The sequence below is a fragment of the Nesoenas mayeri genome (assembly GCF_963082525.1).
Source record: "Nesoenas mayeri genome assembly, chromosome: 1".
In the NCBI taxonomy this organism is placed as follows: domain Eukaryota; kingdom Metazoa; phylum Chordata; class Aves; order Columbiformes; family Columbidae; genus Nesoenas; species Nesoenas mayeri.
The window spans coordinates 10,656,071-10,679,727 of NC_137541.1; the positions used below are offsets into that span (position 1 = coordinate 10,656,071).

General features: G+C 39.1%; 1 protein-coding gene across 1 annotated transcript in view; it reads left to right on the top strand.

The window, feature by feature from the left end:
• Positions 1-872: 872 nt before the first annotated feature.
• The window catches only part of PCLO (piccolo presynaptic cytomatrix protein), a gene marked incomplete at both ends in the record, with an annotated part of 348,709 nt that continues 325,924 nt past the window's right edge, over positions 873-23,657 (top strand). Inside the window, 3 exons of the mRNA XM_080342973.1 lie at positions 873-1,114; positions 6,766-8,020; positions 19,706-21,112. Coding sequence (XP_080199099.1) covers positions 873-1,114; positions 6,766-8,020; positions 19,706-21,112 — 2,904 coding nt within the window. The remainder of the gene's footprint in view (positions 1,115-6,765; positions 8,021-19,705; positions 21,113-23,657) is intronic.

Here is a 23,657-nt window from a genome sequence, read left to right on the forward strand (position 1 = left end):
GCCAACAGCAGATCAGGCTATGCTACCTCAAGTGAAGCCAGCAGGTTAAAGAAGGTGATTCTTCTCAATACATTCAGCAGTTGTGAGACTGCATTAGGAGACCTGTGTCCAGTTTGGAGTTCACCACTCTTGGAAAGATGTTGACATGCTGAAGCCAGTCATCATGAGGGTAGTCAAATACTGGAGTAGGGGCCCAGAGAGGGTGTGAAATTTCCATCCACGGAGATGTTCAAAACTCATCAGCACATGGCCCTGAGCAACCTGACCCCATTGGCTCTGCTCTGAGGGCTCACTTGGAAGGGTGTCCTCCAGCTGTGCCTTCCAGCCTCCCTTACTTTGTGCTTTGGGTGGGCTCGGCTCTCTCAAGCTTTGGCTGCTTATGAGTACATGCTTATTTGCAGCTGGAAGGAGAACGTGAGGCAGCACTCCCGCGAGTGGGTGGCAGGGATGCGACAGGAGGGCTGGCCGGGAGCCCGCCACGACCGCGGCCCGTTCGCCCTCTCAAGATGCGCCGGCAGCGGATGCGTGGGGCGGTTCGGGAGGCACCTGACGGAGGCGGTGGGGGGGCTGAGCGGTGCCTTTAAAGGGCGGGGTGCGGGGGGTGGTGTGTGCGGGCGGAGCCGTCAGCTCCCCCGGAGCATGCGCTGCGCGGGGCGGCGGGGGGCCGGTGGCACCGCATTTCCCCGGCAGCCGCGGCGGCAGCAGGAGCTAGCGAGTCCGGCCCCGATCCCGATGCTGTGTTGACGGCCTCAGAGCCCTGAGTGTCCGCCGCTCCGCCCGCTGGGGAGCGAGGCTGCGCGCCGGCGAGCCGTCCTCCCGCCCGATTTGAGCTCGAAGGGAGAGGAAGCAAGCGGGGAACTGCGGCGGCGGCCATGGGCAACGAGGCGAGCCTGGAAGGAGGCGAAGGGCTGGGCGCCTTCCCCGAAGGGGCGGCGGCAGCCGGGGATGGCAGCGGCCCCGCGGCCCCCTTGCAGCACCTGGTCCCGGCCGGAGTGGAGGCGGACCTGAGCCAGCTGAGCGAGGAGGAAAGGAGGCAGATCGCCGCTGTCATGTCAAGGGCGCAGGGGCTGCCCAGAGGGAACCTTGCCGGCGCGGAGCCGCCTCCCATGCAAAGGCACGCACGGAAAATCTCCCTTCTCCCACTCCTCCCTTCCCCCCTTCTCTATCTCCTCGCGGTGGGGCGGGGGGCGAGTCGCAATACCATCCGGGCTCGCTGCATCGGAAGCCAGCGTTGCATTTTGCTGGCTGGGGGAGGGAAGGGGGCGGCTGCACGGGTGCGGACACTGGGATGGAGCCTGCACTCTCCAGCTGTTCCCGCTCCGATGGTTTCTAATAAAAACGAGGGTCCTCGGTTCCAGAGGGCTGCGCCCTATCCCTTTCCTTCCATCCGCACCGATTCGGAGCACGGGTAGTTTCAGTGTCTAGGGAGAGGAGAGATTTGCAGGCAACGTTTCGATTTTCTCTGTGTGTGCTTTACAGGGCTTGAGTGCCCCACAGCTCAGATAGTAGCCAGGGAAGCTCTGCTCAGGGCTGATGGGCTCTGTGAGCTTCTCCTTCTGGAGGGATTCTTGTTGAATCTTTTATAGCTTTGGGGCATAATGTATTTGCTAGCCGTTACTCTGCCAATTCTTAACCTCTACAACTATCATTTGGCTTCATTAAATAGTCATGGATTGAGGAGGTCTGTTTCAGTCTTTTTTTTCTCCTTTTAGTTTTCTTCTCTTTTTTTTTTTTTTCCTTTTTTGTTGAAAGGGGAAAGAGAAGCTATATAGTAGATGAAATTGTTTGTCACGAGATTCAGTATTCTGGATAGCGATGGCTTTACCTCCTTGTGCATCTGCCAAGGCTTGGGTTGATTTCCTTCTCCTTTCTTTCCCTGTCCCTTCGTAAATTCAGTGCTCGACGTGCAACAAGCTCCGTTCCCCGCCCCGCGGCTGGTGCGCTCCGCGCTGCCCCTGTCCGTGGTGCTGAACTCGCCTGTTCCTCGGCCACGGGTCCAGGGCCGGTCTCGCCGGTGCTCTCCCGCCGCGGGGCTGGGTGTGTTGTTTGTCTCGCAGGAGGATGCTGAAAGGAGCTTCCTCGAGTGACTGTTCAACACGGTTCTTGTGTATTGGCCTCACTCTAGATAAATACATTTTGAGTTTATATAATAACAGGTTTATATAAATGAATTCTAAAAGAGAAGCAAGGAGGGTGAGATCAAATTAATCCTTGGGCAAACTACTGAAATAATTGGCATTACACCTGAGATGATGGTCTCCATTTTTTTAAAAACTGAAAATCAAATCTTCCTGTTTTATGTCTTGCATAATTATTAAAGATGTATTAACACTGTATGTAAAATATAACTTTCCATTCAGTTCAGGGCTCTATCAAGCTTGTGTAGATGTTAGTGACAAGAAAAAATTAAATTAGCTAGTTCTGTGGAACCAAGCTCAAAATCTCCTTTATTGTAATAGTCTCTGAGCAAAGACACAAAGACTTAAAAATTTGTTTCATGCTAATGTTCCAGTAGAAAGTAGGATAAATGTCCTTGGAAGATTTTAGAATAGACTAAACTCATTGCAATGTGAATGTTTCTGCATTTTTAAGTGGCTCCTTTCCTACAAACATTTTTATGATGTCAGAAACTACTTTGATCTTGTTAGCTTACCTTACTTTCACTCTCCATTTAAAGTGAAGGTACTCTATATTTGTGACTTACAGCCTTTTAACTTGTAGTCAAATTTAACATTTAAACATTTCGTGCAATAACCTATCAACTATTTTCTCATGTGGGGTTGTAGCGATTCCTATCATAGCATCTTTTTGCTTGTCACACTGCGACGAGGTTAGTACTTGTCTCTGCTCTTGTTTTCTGGCTTTACTTGGTCCTCTTGCACACCTCTCTTTGCTACTGAGATCTACCAAGAATGATGGGAATAATTATTTAGAACCCGATTCAAACCCTTGGAATAAGACTCTTCCAAGGACTAAGGATCAGCCTTTCCAGACTTCAAATTCAGTAAAGAACTAGTCTGCTGAGACTCAGATTCCTTAGCTTTAAGCTTTTTTCAGTCTGTGTGGCCAAAGAAATCAGATATGGAAAATACATCTTAACTGGTGCTCTACAACTGTGATTATGCCAGTCTAAATGTTAAGTGACTGAAATAGTGATCAAAAGAGGAGTCCTGGCTTCCAGTTCATGTAGCCTTGCTTTATTACAGTGTCCCTATTGCATTGTCTGATAGGTTTTTTCATGATATTAATTGAATTTTTCCTCTGATTTCTGTGAGGACCTTAGCTGTTATCTAGTCTTACCTGAGAGACTAATAATTATTTCCTATTCTAAATGCTTTCTTTCCCCTCCCAAAGTAACCCAAGTCTCAAAGTGTATGAATTCCTCATGATTGATTATATCCTAAAGTCACAATCTCTGCAACTATGGACTTTTTAATAGGAAGTAATGTATGTACCAGGAAACACAGTTACACCTTTACCACCATAAAATACATTCTGTAGCTTCTAGGGCTACAGGCTTTGAGCTTTTAAGTCTTCAAAAATGCAATAGCTAAATACATCCAGCTAATATGTTATGCATTTTAATATAAGCATTTAGATCTAGAGCATCTAAAGTGAACTGCCTAAACCAAGGTTTTATTCTATAGGTTGCAGTCAGAGTTTGTGATGCTTAGCACCTATGGAAATCATTCCATAGCATTTCAATCACCTGTCTTCAGAAAACCCATAGTTAGGAAGTTTAGCTAAACATACACAGTCAATTTGTAAGCAAGTTCCAGATGTTCTAGTTTCATTGAATAACTGTTTCAGTGTCCACTTTCTGAGGAATTGTTCCACATCATCTGAAAGGATTAGATGACCACACTGAATATATGAACCATGTAATACAGCTGTGTTTGTGTGCTAGGTATTTTTTATTTTCAGTTCATTAGGTTGTTCCCAATAGACATAAACAGAAAAAAGAATGCTGCATTTTGAGATAAAATGCTAAGAAGTCTTACTGAGTATCACCATTCTAAAGTATGTTTATGGTGTATTTTCCAGAAGAAATATGTATTTTTGTTAATGCCATCACTCTATTGACTTAAAAAAAGAAATTCACCCACTAGGCATGTGTGTATGTTTATACACATTTTTTCTGCAGCAATGAAAAGACCTAACTGTCTTGGAGTTGTGTAGTTATTGAGCTTCTCTCTAAACTATTTGTACTGACGAATGGGAAGAAGACATGCCTTTGTAAATAGGTTTTTATAGCTATGGCATTCAAGAACTAGGCCAATAGTCTTTTTGTTAAATCACCTCTTGACTCCGAAGTAAGCTTTGATTTGGCTGTAATAGTTACGTAAATGAATAAAGATGAGCTCTGTAAATCAAGGCCAAAGTGAGGAGAAACACAGCAGAACAAAGGAAAGAATTAAGTGAGGGAAGACTAAATGAGTTTGCTTGTTGAGTCTGAATTGAAGACTTTAAAACTTTAAAAAGACTTACAAACAATAAAATTCTTGTCAAATAAAGGTGTGGGGTTTTTTTTTTTTGGGTTTTTTTTGAGCCTTTCTGATTCTCCGGGTAAATTGTTCAATATTAGTCTGTAGCTTGTTGTAAGAGTTCTAGAAAATACAGCTTCAGATTCCAGCTACCTAAAACTACATAGATCAAGTCCTGGCTTTTGACAAAGGTAACACTACTCAAGAAGCTTGTCTTTTCAAGGCTTTTTCTTCCACTAGTTAAGAATGCTCTATCTCCTTTGTTTAGAAACATTATGTATAAAGGCACAACAAGTCTGGTCTTCAGAATACACCAGCAGCCTTGCAGAATCACCTGGCTTTTTTATTTCCTAGATTCATGGATTTCAATCTCATGTCAAGTCCTGACATCTGATCAAGTGGAAATTTATAGAGTGCATTATTGTAATAAAAAATTCTGTTCCAATAGGGATCCACATGTACTTCTTGTTAATGTTCAATTTTTGACAAAGGTGTTGGTTTGTTTTTTTTTCTTCCACCTCCACACTGTAAGGTTTGGATGTGATTCCCCATTTCTTGACCTGAGCTTTAATAGTACCGTTGATCCTTGTTTTCCCTTGTCACTTTTAGCATTGTTGCATGAAGCCTTCCAACATTTTGAACACTGCAAACACGAGCACTGGAAGCGCACCAGATTGCTGCTAATAGAATAGTTGAAATTATTTCACTTAGTAAGCACTACCTCTTCAGATAAACTTAGAGTGCTTATCTAAATAGCAAGAAAGAGAACTGCAGGTAGACCTATCTAGTTGCTAAATAGAGTATAAAATTTTTCTTTTTAACAAGTGAAAATGACAGATCTTTTAAGGAATTAGATTATTATGGGGCTTTCCTGAATTATGCTCTTTATGAATAATGAATTAATCAATGCTCACTGATGCCAATAGAAACACACCAACTCACTTCAGTGGGTTCCACATTAAAGTTGTAAACTTCCCAGTATTGTGGCCAATAATTTTATGAGAATGGAGGAGAATAAATGGAGCTATGGAAGACTGGAAATAGCTTGCCCTTAACAAGAATTTTATGTGGAATTTTTTTAATTTACAAGAACATCAGATACAAAATTGTGAGAAAATCACATGTTGCAAGAATTATGAGCGCAGAAATAGCTACCACTTAGCTCTGTCTCTTGATATTGCTATTGCTAGTTATGTAATGAAAACTCTAAATAATAATCAGAAATAATAGTAAACCCATGGTAACATTAACAGTGTAAAATATGTTTTTCAATGTGTCTACTATGTATGATTCTGCAGACTTCTGATAAAACTCTTAAACAGAATTATGCATTTGTTTAGTTAAGGAAATGCAATGAGATGAGCAACTGTTTGTTTTACTCATGAATGCTCAAGAAGAAATGTCATATCTAGAAAAATGAGATCACAGCTAACTGGATTTCTTAAAGTGAAAACTGAAAATTTTATATGTGCAACTCGGTTATAATACTGAAGGGAACACCATATCTTCCAGCAAAAGGATGGTGATAGCGCTGAATAGGAGATCTTACTATATCATGTAGAAATAGCACCAAATACAATATTACTTCCTTCAGCTGCAGCTGAGCATAGCAACAAATAGAGTACTATGCATCATATGAGGACATGATCTTGATTTTGGTTCCTACATTCTTATTTTTATTTTCTCCTGTATGAAAACACAACAAAATGTTACTGTTAGAGAACCGGGAAACTTCTCTACATAATGAGATATTTTCTTTTTTTATTGTGGGGCAATGTGAATTGGTGCTGGGAGGGAGCTCTGCAGTAGTTCTATTTAAAAGGAAAAAAAAACCCTCCAAATTTCAGGACTAATTCTGTGATCTGAGATTGAGATCTGTTTTATTGAATTGAAAATTCATCTGATTTGTGAGTGGATGGGTGGCAAAGTAAATACTTTAAAGAGAATCATTTACTTTAGGTAAACATGAAGTCATAACTTTGAGTTCTTCAGATTTCTAATGATAAAATTATCTGGTTAAACATTATTGTCATATTACATTATTTTCTAAATAATCAGTCTATGACTGAATACCTGTATAAGCCCTTATAGACCAAAAATTTTTATTTAAATACTTTTTACGTATACCTTACCATATAAGCCTTGGTCTTGAAAACACTTAAGCACCTGAGTAGCTTCACAGTGTTGACCAAGCTCTTCCAGAGTCACAGATACATCATCTTTTATCTAATTTTTCTAGTACTCTGCATCATTTTAATTTTATTACATTTTCTGTTTGCAGACATCCTGAACTTGATACAAGCCACCATCCCCGGCAACCAGGTAAGCCTCCAGATACAGGACCACCAAGTTTAAGTAAAAGCAGAACAGTAGATGTGCTGAAGACAGAACAACGGGCACCTGGCCGGAGCCCTTCTTCTATTAGTCTAAGGGAATCAAGATCCAGGACTGATTTTAAAGAAGATCAGAAGCCAAGTATGATGCCCAGTTTTCTCTCAGAAGCCAACCCATTGAGTGCAGTCACTTCAGTTGTGAACAAATTCAATCCTTTTGATTTGATATCAGATTCAGATTCAACCCATGAAGAAGCTGGTAGGAAACAAAAAGTTACCCAGAAAGAGCAAGGGAAACCTGAGGAGCAGAGGGGCCTTGCAAAACATCCAGCTCAACAGCAGTCTCCAAAGCCAACTGTTCAACAACAAGGAGCTGTCAGACCTACCCCCCAGCAAACTGAGTCTTCCAAACCTGTGCCTCAGCAGCAGCAGCCTGGGGAACAAAAGCAAGTTCAGAAACCAGGTCCTGGTCATCCAGCAGACACTAAGCCAGAACAAGCGAAACAACCACCCCAGCCGCGAGGACCACAAAAACCTCAGCCCCAGCAGCCAGAGCCGATGAAACCTGCTCAACAACAAACTTCTGCAAAACCTTCATCAGGCCCTACAAAACCATCACCACACCAGCCAGACAATGCTAGAACGTCATCCCAAGCCCCACCTCTGACAAAACCATCATCGCAGCAGCCAGGACCTGCAAAACAACCATCTCAACAGCCAGCACGGCAAGGAGGTCCTGTAAAACCATCTTCGCAGCAAGCAGGGCCTCCAAAACAGCCTCCTCAACAACCTGGACCTGAAAAGCCATCTGCTCAGCAAACGGGACCTGCAAAACAACCATCTCAGCCTGCACCTGGGAAGCCACCTCTGCAGCAAACAGGGCTTGTAAAACAAGTGCCACCACAGGCAGGGGCCGCAAAACCATCTTCTCAGACTGCAGGGGCCACAAAGCCCCTGGCACAACAACCAGGACCTACAAAACCACCAGGCCAGCAACCAGGGCCTGAAAAACCCTCACAGCAAAAGCAAGCAGGTGCAACACAACCTGCTGAGTCTGCCCCAAAGAAAACCTTCTGTCCTCTTTGCACAACCACCGAACTTCTGCTGCACACTCCAGAAAAGGCCAATTATAACACATGCACACAGTGTCACACTGTAGTCTGCAGCCTGTGTGGATTCAATCCTAATCCTCACATAACAGAGGTGAGTAGTTTTAAAACAACTTTTTTCTTCCAGAGCACACAATCATGTTTGCCTTTGTTATGCTGAAGCATCACATGTGTTGCAGTGTATCATCATGATCACTTAAGTCCTTAACAAGTTCAGTGAAAAACAATCGTGCTATTTAGGAACACTACTTATGAATACAAGGGGGTAAAATTGGGGAAAAATAGTAATGGTTCTCTGGACAGTGTTTAGAAATGTGTTCTTATTTTTTCATATAAAAAGAGGAGGAACCCCAATGTGACTTTTTTTGCCATTTTGTTTGATTTTAAGCACTCAGTGGCTATGTTTATAATCTAACCACAGTAGCCATGTGCTAATATGTTTATAAAGAAGTTAAATTTGTTAGTGTAAGAACTAAGTGGAGAAAAAAAAAAAAAAAGGAAAATGACTCTTTGTAGCCCCAGTGTGTGTGTTTTGAAAAGGATATGAAGTGGACTTGTTTTGTAACAGTATGAATGTTCATTAGCTGAAAGCCTGAGTCATGAGTTTTGACTTGGTGATACTCAGGTGATTTCATTCTTGTGTGATGCTAAGAAAGATCTCTGTGGACTATTTCTAACCTTGATCACCATTCTTGCTGTAATTATATAACATAGAAATGGCATAGGGAGTAATATTAAGACTTTACATGAAATTTTAACCTGATGTTTGCAGTAGCTTGATTTATGTGCTTATACATAGCTTTATTCTTTACCTGTTCTGTGTGGGAATAAGGCTTCGTATGAATGTCTGATCTCCTCTTATTGCTTTAACAGGTTATCATACTTCCTAATATGCTAAGTTAATTTTTCAGTGTAGTTTGGGTTTGTTTTCAGTACCAAGATTTCTATAATTTATAGACATTCAAGCATAGCAGACCGGGCACTGAAGACTAACTAGTGATAAATAGCTGGAAGGAGTATTTAGGAAATTTATTTTTGACTTGTTTTGGCGTTACTTTAAATGATCAGAGATGCTGATAGGAAGAAGTGCAGACTGCTACTACATTTTGAATCTGACAAATAATGTCTGTAGGTTTAAAATTGAATGAAAGAATCGCTACAGCTGAAAGGGTCATTTGCAGATCATGTAGTCCAACCCACTGCTCAAAGCAGGATCACCTAAAGCAGGTTGCTTGTAGCCGTTTTTTAATATCTCCAAGGATGGAGACTCCACAGCCTCTCTGGGAAATCTGTTAGCTCAGTACCACAAAGCTTTGAAATCATTGCTAGCCATTGGATTTCTTTCCAGTGTGCATGCTTATTAGGTGAGTACCTGTTAACAAACTGCAGGCTTTTTGCATTCGACAAGTATATTATTTATTGATTTGTTGTTAAAATTGCAAATTTAAACATCATTTAGGAGTGTACTGTTTAAGTTTAGGGAAATTCAGGGTTGAGATAGTTGACACTAATGCTTGGACTGGAAAAGGAGTGACTTGACCAGCCATGTGGAGAAATTACAGAGCATCTGCAACTAACCGGGTGCTCAAAGATTATATTATGAAGCCCTATATGAGGCAAGAACATAAAGCATGTAATTCTGGACAGTTTGGAGGTAAAAAGAGATACAGTTATGTATAATGGACAAGAAATATGAATACATTGATGTTAAAGTCAAAGAGGAACTTCTTAAGAAAACTTTACCTTCAAAGTCTGAGAGTGTTTTTAGGAAAAAAAAAAAAAAAATCTTAAATTTATTTGCGGGTGCCAAATTGTTTATTTCTGTAGTGTGTTCCTGGAGTCTCTTGGAGCTTCAAGTTTGTCTTCCTTTAAAAACTTCAGATTTTCCATGGAAATTGCAATGACTTTGATATGTTCAAATGAAGCGGAGTTTGAGAGTGAATTTATATGAGAAGATCTCAAAGTATTTGGAAATTCTGTGAATAACTACTAGTTTTCAAAGTGGGTACTCTCTGAGTGTGAAATTCAGGACTTTAAGACAATAAATACAGCTGCATTTAAGACTGATTGCATACATATGTAAAAGCAGATTTGAATTTCATATTGCACATTGAAATAAACACAGGATATGCATTTATTTCATGATGAAATCACTTCAGTAGATGAAGGTATTGGGCATCTAAATTATTCAGCTGTTAGTTCCAATCTCCTGACTCCCACTCAGACTTTTCTAATTTGCTCAGCTTTACACCACCAGCTGTCTTGCTGAAACTTCATTGTAGGTGTCCTACTCCAATCTGCAGTGAAGTGCAACAAAAATCACGTCTGACTTCATTTCTGAACAGTTGGAGCAATGTAATAGAACCTACCCTGGCACATACAAAAATTTGACTTATTTCTACTGCAGCACTCCCACTTGAGTTATTATCAGACTTTCTAGTTTACCTTTCTTTTCAATATTTAGATTGCTAACAAAAGTTTCTGATTCCTCCTTTATAATAGTTAATGTATTTCTTACTGTCTAGTGTGAAGACCATGATTTGTGTCTTAGCTGTCAGTATGCTTGATTATGATACAAGGATTTTTTTTTCTTTTGGCTTCTCTTTTTTATGTTCTCCTAAAGTTTTATTGACCAAAAGTCTTTGCCTCATACCCATGCAACCTACTGACTATGTCTTCACCTCTTGTTGTTGTACTTTGACTGTTCTTGCTGTTCATTTTGCCAAGTTTCATAATTCTTTAATTGTGTTGTGCCTTTACCATGCACTTTGTAGCCACTGTTTTTATTCCTTATGTTAAAACACATTATCAATTGGAAAGCAATACCTTCATATTGGATGTGGGGAGAATGGAACGTATTTATTTAGAAAAGAAAAAAATTAAATTACTTTTGTTGTCTAACATTTTCCCCTGTACAGCTGCTTCAACTGTCTTCTTAAGATATTCTTCTTACAAGTTTTTTACAGGATAGATCAGTCTTCATAAGTAACAGAGTGAATTATTTTGCAACATGGATATTTCTAAATTTCTATGTTTCTAGCTGATTCTGGAGAGAATATATAGCAGGCTTTACAAACTGTCTCAGGAAGTAGGTTGCATGCATTGTAAAACCATTGTAAAAAGTACTGATTTAAAAAACAAAAACAGTCATTATTTTCATTTAAACCTCTATTTAAAATGCAGTATTACATGCACTCTGTTTTAACTCACTAAAGAGAACTGTGTAAGTCAGGGCAGAAAGTGATACCTGCATTGCCACAAGGTCAGACCCCTTGAACTATTTTGTTGAACTACCTGACATTGCTGTCCCCTTGGGGAAAAGGAGTAGTTGGTATCTTGGTTTATACAGCAGTCTAGAGAGAAAACACTCCATACATAATGTGTTCAGTAACATATGTCTCTCTAATCTGCTTAGGTATTCACACTCCACACATCACCATGGCACATGATTCCCTAGCAACAGTTGCATAAAGTAACAGAAAAAATTATATAAAGAGGTTTGACTGGTACTCTCTTCCATTTTCCTTTCACATACTTCAGAACCTTGTAACAAGTGTGTATTTATTTTATCACATGGTGATTTAATTTGCTCATTAATATATATATATATATATTTTGCTGAAACCACTGTCATGAGCCATTAGCAACAGAAACCAACACTTCCCAAAAAAAGATCCAGCCCTCTAGATCATGTGAATAGGAGTAGGCTTTCTGAAAATGAGCAGAGACATGTGAGGGACTATCCATTTTATTAAGCACTTACGTATAGTTTTTTATAAAGCTGGGTAAAAAGCATGAACTGCGGTAGTTAAATCTAAATGATCAGTGCTTGTGCTTGATAGCTGGAGTAAGTTTTCATTCCCTGTGAAGTAGTTATTGGAAGAGACATACAACATGAACTGAACAGTAGTTTAAACTGTTAAAATATTTGATTACATTATTTATGCTGGACATCTGTAAAGTCAGCGATCAAGTGAAGTGTTAAAGCTGTTGATGTTGGAAACCTGGTTGTAAGTGAGCTCTGCTCCATGAGCCTACCCTTGATGAGTCCGTGTGCCTATGTGAATGCTTGTCTTTTAGAAGGGATTATTTTTCATGCATTTTATCTACGTCAGTGCATATTTCATCCATGTTTCAGTAAGACGTTGAAAGACCATTTAAAATCAGTGTTGGAGCCAGGTATAATTTTTTATGTAGATACTTGCTGAAAGTTGCACACTCAGAGAACGTGAGGATGTGCATATTGATGTACAATTTGTTTACTCGCCGAAAGCTCTTCCGGATGGAGGTAAAGTGAGTTCTAAAAAGTATTTTATTGGTTCTGACTGTTTCTGAAACGACATGTCTGTATCCAAGTTGACTTAATCCTAATGGAAAAAAAAAGAGGAAGAAAAAAAAAATAAAAGGTTGAATCTCCCAACACAGAGTGTATAATTTCAGATGAAGCAGAATGTTTTACTGGGTCCACACCTTTATTTTTCTTTTTGTCAGGATTTTTTTTTTTTTAACCCAATTGGAAAATATTTTCTTGTTTGTCATTGTTGAAATTGTTTTGGGGAGAGGTCTATTTTTTTTGTTCTTCTTTTGGTAGAGCTAGGAAATTCCTGTATCAGTTGCTCTAGATACTAGAGCCTTGAATATTTGCTCTTTCTTTCTGCTTCCATTTTGAAGTACAATCCTGTCACAGCCTTTGGTGATTTAAGAGCATGATGATTTGATTCAAATCCTTATAATGATTTTCAGTATTTGTATTTGTTTTTATTGACATCTTGCATATCCAAGTATCCTAAACAGTGGCAAATCCTTGGACTTGAAGTATTTTCAGTAACCTAAGAGAATTTAATCAGTTAGAAATGCATTGATCTTCTTCAGGTATTATCATTAGTAGTAGTTCTACAAGGAAGGGAATATATAATAAGTTTAAATACTATTCATATAAGGAAGATGACTGTAATTCTTGTGGCAAAGCCAGATAAGTTTTACTTACACTTCGAATAACATTAATAGAAATGACTATTAAATCATTGTTGATTATGTGACACTAAAGGAATCTATTGATTGAATTGAAATATTCCCTTTGGTTTACAGTCTAGACCCTGCTGTGTTGCCTTAGTGCATAAGAACCAGAATGCAACATGGACTGGAAATGACATATATACAAAAATAAAAGTGCCATTGCTGTGACTAGTGACATGCCACAAAGTCAGAGCTTTTTAATAACAGGTGAAATAGCTTTGAAACTGTACGCAGTATGTAAGCTTAGACTTGGATGGATTTTCAAGGTCTTATAAGTAATGCAAAACAGAATAGACAATAATTAAGGACTTGAATCTGACTATCAATTGTTATAATCATAAGTTGTAAAGAAATAGTTGAAAACCCAACAAACCTTTTTTTTTTTTTTTTTTTTTTTTTTAAAAACTTTCTCAAAATGTTAATTTAGATATAAACTCTTAACTGGCCCAAAATAAAGCTGGAGGTGTTCTGTAAAAGAGAATGGAGTTTAGTCTGGGTTCAAACTGATTGTAGAGCAGATTTGAACAAGCCTTGTTTAGTTGTCTCTTAAAAAACGATCTTTTGTGAAATATTTGCTTTGATCCAAATACTACTTGTGGTATTCCAGTGTTATGAACACTACAGTTCATATGGAAGTGGAGGTTATTCACAATTTTTGTGATCAAATGACCTTAATATAGCTCCTTCAGTTCTGCCCCTAGCTACAACTGCCACACAGGCAATTGGGAAAATTGTAACAATCCAGAAATAGAAGGGCTATGGTGGAAGTACAGGATATTGTTTCTCTCTGTGGAATACCCTTAAACACAGACACACTGTTTCTCTCTCATAGGAAGACTGTGTGCCTACATTTCTGCTTTACATTTAGGGTTAGATGTATTAATTGTATTAATAGTATTGAGGCCCTGTGGATTTTCCTTTTCTTTTCTTTTTTTTTTTTTTTTCCTTTTAAGTAGGGGACAGAACATAGAACCAAACACCTGTGCATGGCAAATAGTTTCTCAAAATTTTAATTGGGACTCATTCTACAATATGTTGGAGTATTTACTCATTAGCCTAGAAGACTGTCCTGTCCAGTTTTTAACACAAGTAAATAATAAATTAATCTGCATAGCTAAAGATGTCAACTGCAGGGAGCCATCTGCACCAGCATTGCTGTTGCTCAGCAACTGGAATTTACTACGATGTTGGGCCACGTGACGGGAACTGCTGTTTCCTGGGTGAGCGCTGGGCAGGAGGCACAGCCCAGCCCGGCTCCCACCAGACGGCTTAATCCTGTTCCAAATCCCAGCGATATCCACTCAGATGCGCTCGGTGCAGCACAGATGAACTTTGTTAACCTTTTCTTTGCTGCACTCTTGATATGCCATTATGTTTATTGTTAATCACTCACATGATTCTAGTGTATTAAATCCAGATGCAGTTAATGAGAGCAACCAGTATTTGTTGCAGTGATGCATGATGCAGGGCACGGAGCTGTGTTTAAGTCTTTTTCCTTGTTCTATGCATAAGGCAGCTTAAACACATGTGGCTGTAAAAAATAACTTTTAGATATTCTGAAATACTGGCATTCAAAAAAAAAAAAGTCAAAAACTTATATTCACTATTTTGCTCTATGCTTCTAATTATATAAGCTATAAAACAATAGTACCCCAAACACTCACAGTCCATATGCAAACTATACCTTTGTATTAGTAATTTAAGGAGAGTAGTGGAGTAAGTTTTTAAGATTGTGATAACTGCTTAACACAATGCATGCAGTCATGTTTTGTAGTAGTCTTAAAATAGCATTTATAAAGAGCCTTTTTAAATGGCTATTTAAAAAGTTTGCTCAAACACTGGTTTAGCACCCAGGCACAGTGTTTGCAGCTATCGCAGTGGTTTGTAGGCTGCTGACTAGAACTTAGTGTCGTTTTCATGAGCAGCTTGAGTCAATGTTTCCTGATAAACTCCCTAGTTGCATTTTATATCTGATATCCAAAAGAAAGGTAAATATTTACTTTTTAGTGATAATCTATTTGCCTCAAATGAGGATCAGTTCCATACCGTGTACAATAATTAAATGTTTGTTTCAGTGTAGTTACTTCAAATAGCTGAGATCTTATTCATGGAAGGATGGTGTAGAAGCAAAATTTGGTCTTTATTATTGCCAAGGCTTGCTTAGAAGACCTTTTCAGTTGCATGTCAACATACTAATTCAGTTTTTTTCTGTGATAGAGGTTATTCTTTTTTGTTCATAAAGGGATTTTTGAATCTAGTTTCTTGTTTCTTACAGTATTCTACCACTCAGCTTGAAACTGCATAAAATCATGGGTTCAAGTGTTTATTTTTCATGTTTTTCATCATCTTGACAGAAATATTTGCTAAGAGCCAAATCTGGTTTCCTCACTCCTCTCTGAAATTGTCAGGAACTGATGTGTTTTCAGACTAGAAACTTTTTTTTGTCAATAAAGCTTTTGGGCAATGCTGAGCAATGTCAGCAAAGTCCATTTATGTATCTCTGGCAATGTAAAGGCCCTGTAAATCTTTACCTTATCTGGCGATGTAAACGGATCTTAATATTTTATGCATATCTTAAAGTTCCTTTTTATAGTACTAAATGACTGGTCTGAGTGAGAATGAGATCCATTGCCTTAGAATGTGGCTCTGTTCTGCAAAAGGACTATTAAAATGGCTTCTGAGAGCATAATTTGTATTGTATGCCAGTGATTTTTGTATGAAATATGTTCAATCTGCAAGTAAAATTTCTTTCTCGCAGTACATCTGGAAGCTTAGAATCTAGCTGGATTCTCGTCCTCCCCTACATCATCTGCAGGAATAGAAATTGAACATACCAATCAATGCAGTCACTCTCTGACAGTTTTCCTATTCCTTTTGGTGGGTTTACATAGTTTGAATAAATCTGAACACTTCTGCAGGAAGGAGTAGGTTCCAGATTGCCTTCAGTTGTTTTGGCTTTGTTTGGGATAAAAACTTCAGTGTAGCTTCTATTTGATATTGGAGTCAATTGTTAGATTAGGAATGCATAAAGAAAGGTGAGCTATGGAACATGGTGCTGTAACTTTCTTCAGTGTAATTCTCCATGGATACTGTTACTAAAACACTGAATAAATTCATTTGGTGCTTCCAACTAATAGAGTCTTTATGAAGCTTTTTAAAGATGCCATAGTTGATGAATACATAAAATATATTTTAATTACTTGATTGTTATTATGAGAACATAGTTTCTGCATTAGTGAGTTAGAAGACAAAGTAGCACTTTGTATGTTTAGTACTTGAAATCTGAACAAAAATGCTGCATGAAATCTGTCAAATTTAAAGTGCTAGTCATGGCACTTAATGGCATGGGTCTCAGGATGAAGAAAATCACTTATGATTTCTTCTAGAAATAAGACCCAGCACCATCCCTATCTATCAGTGTAATAACAGACATCTTGGGATCCTCAGCATCAAAGAAGAATCTCCTTCAGAAATAGAAAAAAAAGCAATAGCACATATGTTGCCCTGGAAAATTTTGCCTTTCAATTCTGGGTAGAGATATGAGAAATATGGAGAAAGAAACTAGAAAGTTACAGAACTGCTGTCCAGGAAGACCTCCAAGGATAGACAAACGTTAGTGTTTTAGGTATCTGCAGCATCAGTAAGTTTTACTTCACTGATCATCCATATTTAACAGAAGCTTTCTCCTATTAAAGTTTATGGAAAAATCTCTGTAACTGCAGTAGAACAAACAAGTCAGTGTTTGATACAAAACTGCCTCATGTATCACACCCAATTTTGAACTGCAGTTCCAGCCACAGAACTACACTTTGTGCAGCTCTGCATTTGTTTGAAGATGATTTGTGTAAACTACAATGACTTGGGGATTTTGGCACTTAATTCCTCCCACTAAAATGCATGGGAGGAATTTTATGTCTAAACCAGAAAGGTTTAAAAAAACAATACAGTGAAGTAAAACTTCCTACATTTTCCATTTTGAAGTTCAACTGTAGGAGTAGCAGATTCAGTTTTAGTTTTAAAGGCTGAAGTTTAATACTAAGAGTATACATGTGTGTATATATATGTTTGCTTTTTTAAGATAAAAAATAACAGTTGTGAGTTAAGGTTTTGTCTTTTGCAGAAGACTATGTTGAAAAGTGTAGCACATAATTAACATTTGTTAGAACTCCAGCTAGGTAGTAGAGGCAAACTGGACCAGCTGCTTGTTAAAGACAAGCTGAAATGCTTATGAATGTGATTGGAATCTAGACACCTTAAAAATAAGACTACTTAATCTGTAGTCCCACCAAACCCTACAGCTACATTGGTGCCTTGAAGGTGTTATTGTGACTTAAAATGAGACTTCCTGAAGCTGAGTGAGAGCAGGCAGGCACCTGTTATGGCCATGGTTTTGTTTGGTCATCTTACTTTAGATCACAGCACTTTCATTTAAAAAACAAACAAACAAACAAAAAAGGCAAGTGGAGGTGTTAAGAAGAAGCAGGAGCATTGTCCAAATCTCTGTAAAAGTTCTGCGGTGAGTGGGAGAAGACATTCCTCACTTAGGCCCATTAAAAAACTCCTCACAGGGTCCTCTTTTTCCACCATAGAGAGCCCAACTCCTTAATATAAGAAATCTTAATCACTTTGACAAAACCAGACAGCTGTGACAGCTGAGGTGGATGTTCAGAGCATGTGGCTTAAGTCTGGTCTTTGATTAAACTTAAAGCTTCTATAAAACCCTTAAGAATTCATCCAGAAATAGTATTAATGTGTATCTAATTAAATTAGATTACTAATATCTAAAATCAGGTGTCATAATTAAGATTTACTTATTACAAGTAATTTTCCTTTGGACAGGGGACTTGTAGGGGAACTGATCACCAAGCAAACAATATGGGCGTTAAGCTGAATGTAATCTTTGCTCAGGTTCTCTGTGCAGTTAACTTAATTCCTTTAATAATTCAAAGCAGAGCTTAAACACGTGTTCCAGTTTGTTTAAGTTGGTTTCACTTTTTAACAGTCATTTGCTATACGGATTGCAAGTAGATCAGAGAATTGTTTAAACAATCTAAAAAAAATTATGCTGAAAACTGAAACCTAGGAATATAAAAGTAGCATTGTAATGAATGGTAACTTGATTACTGTGAACTTACATCTGGGGTCCAAAATTTGGCATTTCTTTGTGAAGGTGTTAGCAATATCAAGGTCATATTCCAAAGTGTGCATATACCATGTTTATCAGAATAATTGGAATAACTGTGTTAGGGAACGGCGTTCAACTCTTCTTTTAATCTTTGGTGCTGGAAAAATACAAGGCTGGCAAAGCAAACCAAAAGAGTGAATTTGTTGCCTCAGTCCCTGACATCAGAGTTCTTTTCTTCTAGTGAGCTCTGATATTACATACAAAAATCTTTCTTTGCATGTTGTACCTCCAGATTAATACCATGGTGTATCATAGAGATTTCAGACTCAAGTGAGAAACAGGATCCAGAAATCTTTACCCTTAGGGGAAAAGATCTGTATCTTATATTCTGTCTCCTCTTAATTGCAGTTTCCCTCTGCTGCAGTGATGCATGTGAATGCTGTAGCTGGTACACTGTGTTTCACACACAGACTAAAGAGCGGAAGCAGAGCTACAGATGACCTGCTGAAGTATCTACTTGCAGGTGTAGGCCCAAGGGACTCTGTGCCATATTGAATGGCATTATTGCTGCCTATAATGTTTCTGCTAGTGATGGAAAAATGTGAAACGTAGCACATGCTTCTTCCTGAGCACATGTTGCTTTTACCTGTTTGATCCTTCCTCAGATTGTGAGGCTATACAAAAACAAAGGTAGGGGTGACCACTTGGGATTATTGGCTTTTTCTGTCTTATCAGAAAATATGGTTTCCCTCTCATGTAGTACTTCTTGGGAAGGAGAAAAAATGTTTTGAAGTTGTGAGGAACTAAAATTGATGAGAAACAGGTAAATACATTATTTGCCTTATTCCTTCTTCTCTGTGTTGAAAAGAGGGGCCCATTGTATACATGTGTACAGTAATTAAACTGGGAACTACTTTTCATAACAAATAAATTTTTGGAAACCTACTTATGGCTCTTCAAATACCATCAGGACTTAAGTGGAGCTCTTCACTGATTCCAAATGGAGACTTGCCCTCTGAGATTGGTTGTAAAATTTAAGTCTGTGTAATGTATGATGCCCATTAACATAGTTCTGTGCCTAATTTGTTGGATACATGTATACAGCCAATAGTTGTGCTCTGTAATTTAATCCATTATCAAAAACATAAGCTATATGAAGAGCTTGATAGATGTATGCTTAAAGGTAATTATGCATTTACTGTGTTTTAATTCTGATTATTGTTTTCTCTCAGCAGACTTGATGTGTCAAACTATTTTAGCAGTATTTGTCTTTATTCTGGCAAACCATCACTGTAAATGAATCACTGCTGGGTCCCATGGAATTCTAATACATTTCTTCATTCTGCTGGGGTTTTATCCTCCAATATTCAGCTGTGTTTAAACTGAATGTGAAGTCATTAGAAACATGGGCTGAGCAATAGGTCGAATCATAGGACTGTGGAGAAGAACAAAATAATCAGTTGGGCATGTTAGCACCAAAATAGTCTTAGTGGTAATATTTCTCCGATTTTACAAAGAATCCTGAAATATTGGAACAAGCTGTACAGTAGAATAGCCCACTATTATGTTGATTTTATTAACTTTGTTTTATCTTAATTATAATTACCTTTAAAACTATTTTTTTTTTTTTTTCTGCAGATTAAGGAATGGCTCTGTTTAAACTGCCAGATGCAAAGAGCGTTAGGTGGTGACCTAGCACCAGGTCAGGGTCCCGGGCCACAGCCACCTCTACCCAAACAGAAGACACCCATTCCACCTTCAACAGCTAAACCATCACCACAGCCATCCCCAGTTCAAAAGAAAGATGCTTCTCCAAAACCTGATCCTACACAGCTAGCAGAATCGAAAAAACCCCTGCCACAGAAAAAGCAACCATCCTTGCCTGGGTCTCCTCCTGTAAAATCAAAACAACCCTCTGCTGAGCCTACTGAGATTTCCCAGCAAACAGACTCTGCTCCAAAGTCTGATCAGGCCAAGCCAGCCCAGGCTGAAGATAAGCAAAAACAACTCAGTGTACAGAAGCCAACAGCGGACACTGCACCTCCCTCTGCAACACCAGGGCTGAAACAAGATTCAGCAGGTCCCAGACCTCCGCCAACTCAACAGAAAGTGACAGATTCCCCAAAGCTGGAGCTTGCCAAGCCATCACAGGATACACCTGCAGCTGGGGATAAACCAGATTCCAAACCTCTTCCACAAGTGTCTCGGCAGAAGTCTGATCCCAAGCTTGTGTCTCAGCCTGGGGCTAGACCAGATGCTAAAACTCAAAAGCCTGGTGAGCCAACACAAACAAAAGATGATCCTAAGAAGTTGCAAACAAAACCAGCTTCAAAGCCTGATACCAAACCAGTTCCCAAGGGCCCACAAGCAGGGGCAGGTTCCAAGCCAGCGCCAGCACAGCTGGCACCTCAACCCCAGCCACCTCAGAAAACCCCTGAGCAACCAAGGCGTTTCAGCCTAAATCTGGGAGGCATCACTGATGCTCCTAAGCCTCAGCCTACAACACCACAAGAAACAGTTACTGGGAAACTCTTCGGATTTGGAGCTTCAATCTTCAGCCAGGCCTCAAATTTAATTTCCACAGCAGGTCAGCCGGGGTCTCAGACATCAGCCCCCGCTGCGCCTGCTCCTGCAGCAAAGCAGCCCCAGCCTTCAGCACAGCCCCCAGCCTCCCAGGCAGCCCCCAAAGAGGCTGCTCAGGCTCAGCCTCCTCCAAAAGCTGTTCCTGTAAAGAAAGAAGCCAAGCCTCTTGTGACTGAAAAATCAGAGACCTCAAAAGCAGATAGTGTTTCAATGACTAAAGGATCTGATTTAGAAAAGAAACCTGGTTTGGCTAAAGACAGCAAGCCTCAGGCTGCTGAAGCTAAGAAACCTTCTGGGCTGTCGGAACCGGAGAAAGCCAGCCAGCCTGAAGTGTCTTGTCCCCTTTGTAAAACTGGACTAAATGTTGGTTCTAAGGATCCTCCCAACTTTAATACGTGTACAGAGTGCAAGAAGGTTGTGTGCAATCTCTGTGGATTTAACCCAATGCCACACATAGCTGAGGTAAGGCAATGGAATCTGTATTTACCCTGTGTTCTTACCTACAGGGTCCCTGTGCTGTGGAGACCACTCTCTAGCTGGTTTTTAGCTATTGAATTGTTGAGAAACATTTGAATTTTTCATCATCTGGGGGCTTTTAAAATTAGATATGTGTTGTATGAAACTTCGCTGGTAGTCAGAAAGTATTTCCAGTGCATTTTCTGCAGATTAAGGGAGCCTGATATGGCTGGTTGCTAGGTTTTTGAGGCATAAGCAGATAGTTAATTATGGTTATGACCTCTTTTGAAATTGGTGCTACTATGATACAGCAAACTACTGTATTTTCAGTCTGTCATGGGATAAAGTTCTTTTTAATATGCTTCAGTATTGTATGTTAACATATGTATTTAATCAGCACCTCTGATTTGGACAATTTTTGAATGAAGGAATGTGTTAATGCTTAGTTATTCCCTTTCTTTCCTGTTTGATACATCCTCAGATTTATTCCATTAATCTCATTTTGGCTTTGGAGTCTTTGCACATGCCGATGTACTCATTAGGAAGGTTGAAGTTTGAGTGCTGTGTGGTGAAATATGTAGTTTTTTGTTGTAAATAATGTAAGGTTCACAAAGGCACTTCATTAAGTAGTGTGAGTTTGAAAGTTCCTTCCCTATGATTGTCCAAGACAGATCCAGTAGGGCCAACTTATGTTAAAAAGAATTAAACAACTTATTTTCAACAGTTTCCTCACATTCCATGTTTTTACCCTCATTCCTTTCTTTCTTGTGTTTTTTTTTTTTTTTTAGGCAGGGGGATTGGTAACTTTATACTAGTTAACAGAAAGGTAGAGACACACTATATTTGCCATATTGATTTGGCAAGTTCAACTCAAAAGAAGGAGACCACCTAAAAATACTTGTAATTTAAATGTAAGTTGGTCAGTGTAGCGCATGAGGAAAGTGGCTGTTAATGCTGTGTCTTTGAAAGATGAATTAATAAGTTAGAAATGGCTTCCTGTGTTTAAGGGTATAACATCTCTGCCATGACATGAGAAATGTTGGGAGAAATAGCAAGTTGAAGGGAAAATATTGCTTATGTTGTCTGCATATGCTTTTTTTGTGGATTATTTTCTAAAATATACTATTGTTTGATATGTATTTGTCCTATTATAATAAGCATATTTTATCTAACTTGCAAATATGTTGTTTACTGTCTTTGTGGTCATTTAGGTCAGAAAGAAAGGTCTGTAAACACAGGAAGAGTGATCAGTGATTGGAAGCCAGGATTTGTTTTACTTTTAATGTTGCTTATGTGCTGAATTCCATCACACACATATTCTTTTATCACTGTCTAACCCCCTGCCCTGTACAAACACACACACACAAACATATGTGTGTATACACATGCACATACACACATGCTTATTTAGGTTTTAAATGTAAGAAATGCATATGACTTTCTCCAGAGTCTCTCTATTATGCATACACAAGATACCAAGGAAACAAGATGTGTCATTGCTGGTGAAACTCTCTGCTACAATGACAGCTACTGGTGCACGAATTGACCTCTTCAGAGTTGACTTAGGTGTCATGGTGCAGCATGGCCTTGTGATGTGCAGATTTATACTCTGCATTTCTTCTGTTTAAGATGAGAAGGCTGGTATTCTGTCTTTTTCTCATCGCTGTTATTGCTAGAGGATTCTTTTTCCACTCTTTGGCATATGCAGAGCTTGTAATACTATTGATTTTTCTGTAGTCTGACTTCCACATGGCTTTCTTTGCCTCTTTTTAGCTCCTTCTTGCATTTTCTTCTTCCTTATACTACACATTTCCATCTCTGTCCACAGTTTTCCATCTTATCCTTTTTTTTTTGGCAAACTGCTTTTTCTTGACAACAGGAGGTAGATTGTTTGGCTGAGGACAAACTGACTTTCCTTTTCATGAAGATGGGAGACAGAAGAGGGAGCTCATCCCCTCCTTCCCAAATGGTCTGTGTAAATAACATATTTAACCTCTGATAGTGATTCTGTCCCTGTGTGCACTGTATATAGTGTGTACCTGTTACACGACAGAGACATGAAGATGAGCAAATAGTTTATGCTCACTAGGATATTCAGTTCCTCCATCAAACTTTTCGAATGTGTTGAGTACAGTCTTGGAGGTTTTGTTTACTTGTCTTGTTGTTTCTTCTAAGAGTTAGGAAGGAGAAATAGAAATTCTTTTAAAATTGATATTTCTTGTGTTTTTCTACCTAATCCTTTTATTCCTATATTCTGCATTGAAATAAAAAAATATAGTTCCAGAAGGTGATATTCCCTCCTGACCCCAGAAAGTGTTTTGGGTGAACAAATGTAGCAATTATTTTACAGTTTTGCTTTGGGTCTGCAGCTATATCACAGTAATTCTAAGTGTCACATATGCGTTATCTATATGTTGTTGCCTCAGTAGTGGCTGAAAATGAGTTTTATTGACCAAGTGACAGCTGAAACCTTGTTGCTGGCAAAGCTTGTATTCAGCTGTGTGGTAAGAATCAGTCCCATGGAGCAGGGAAACAAATATTTAATTGATGA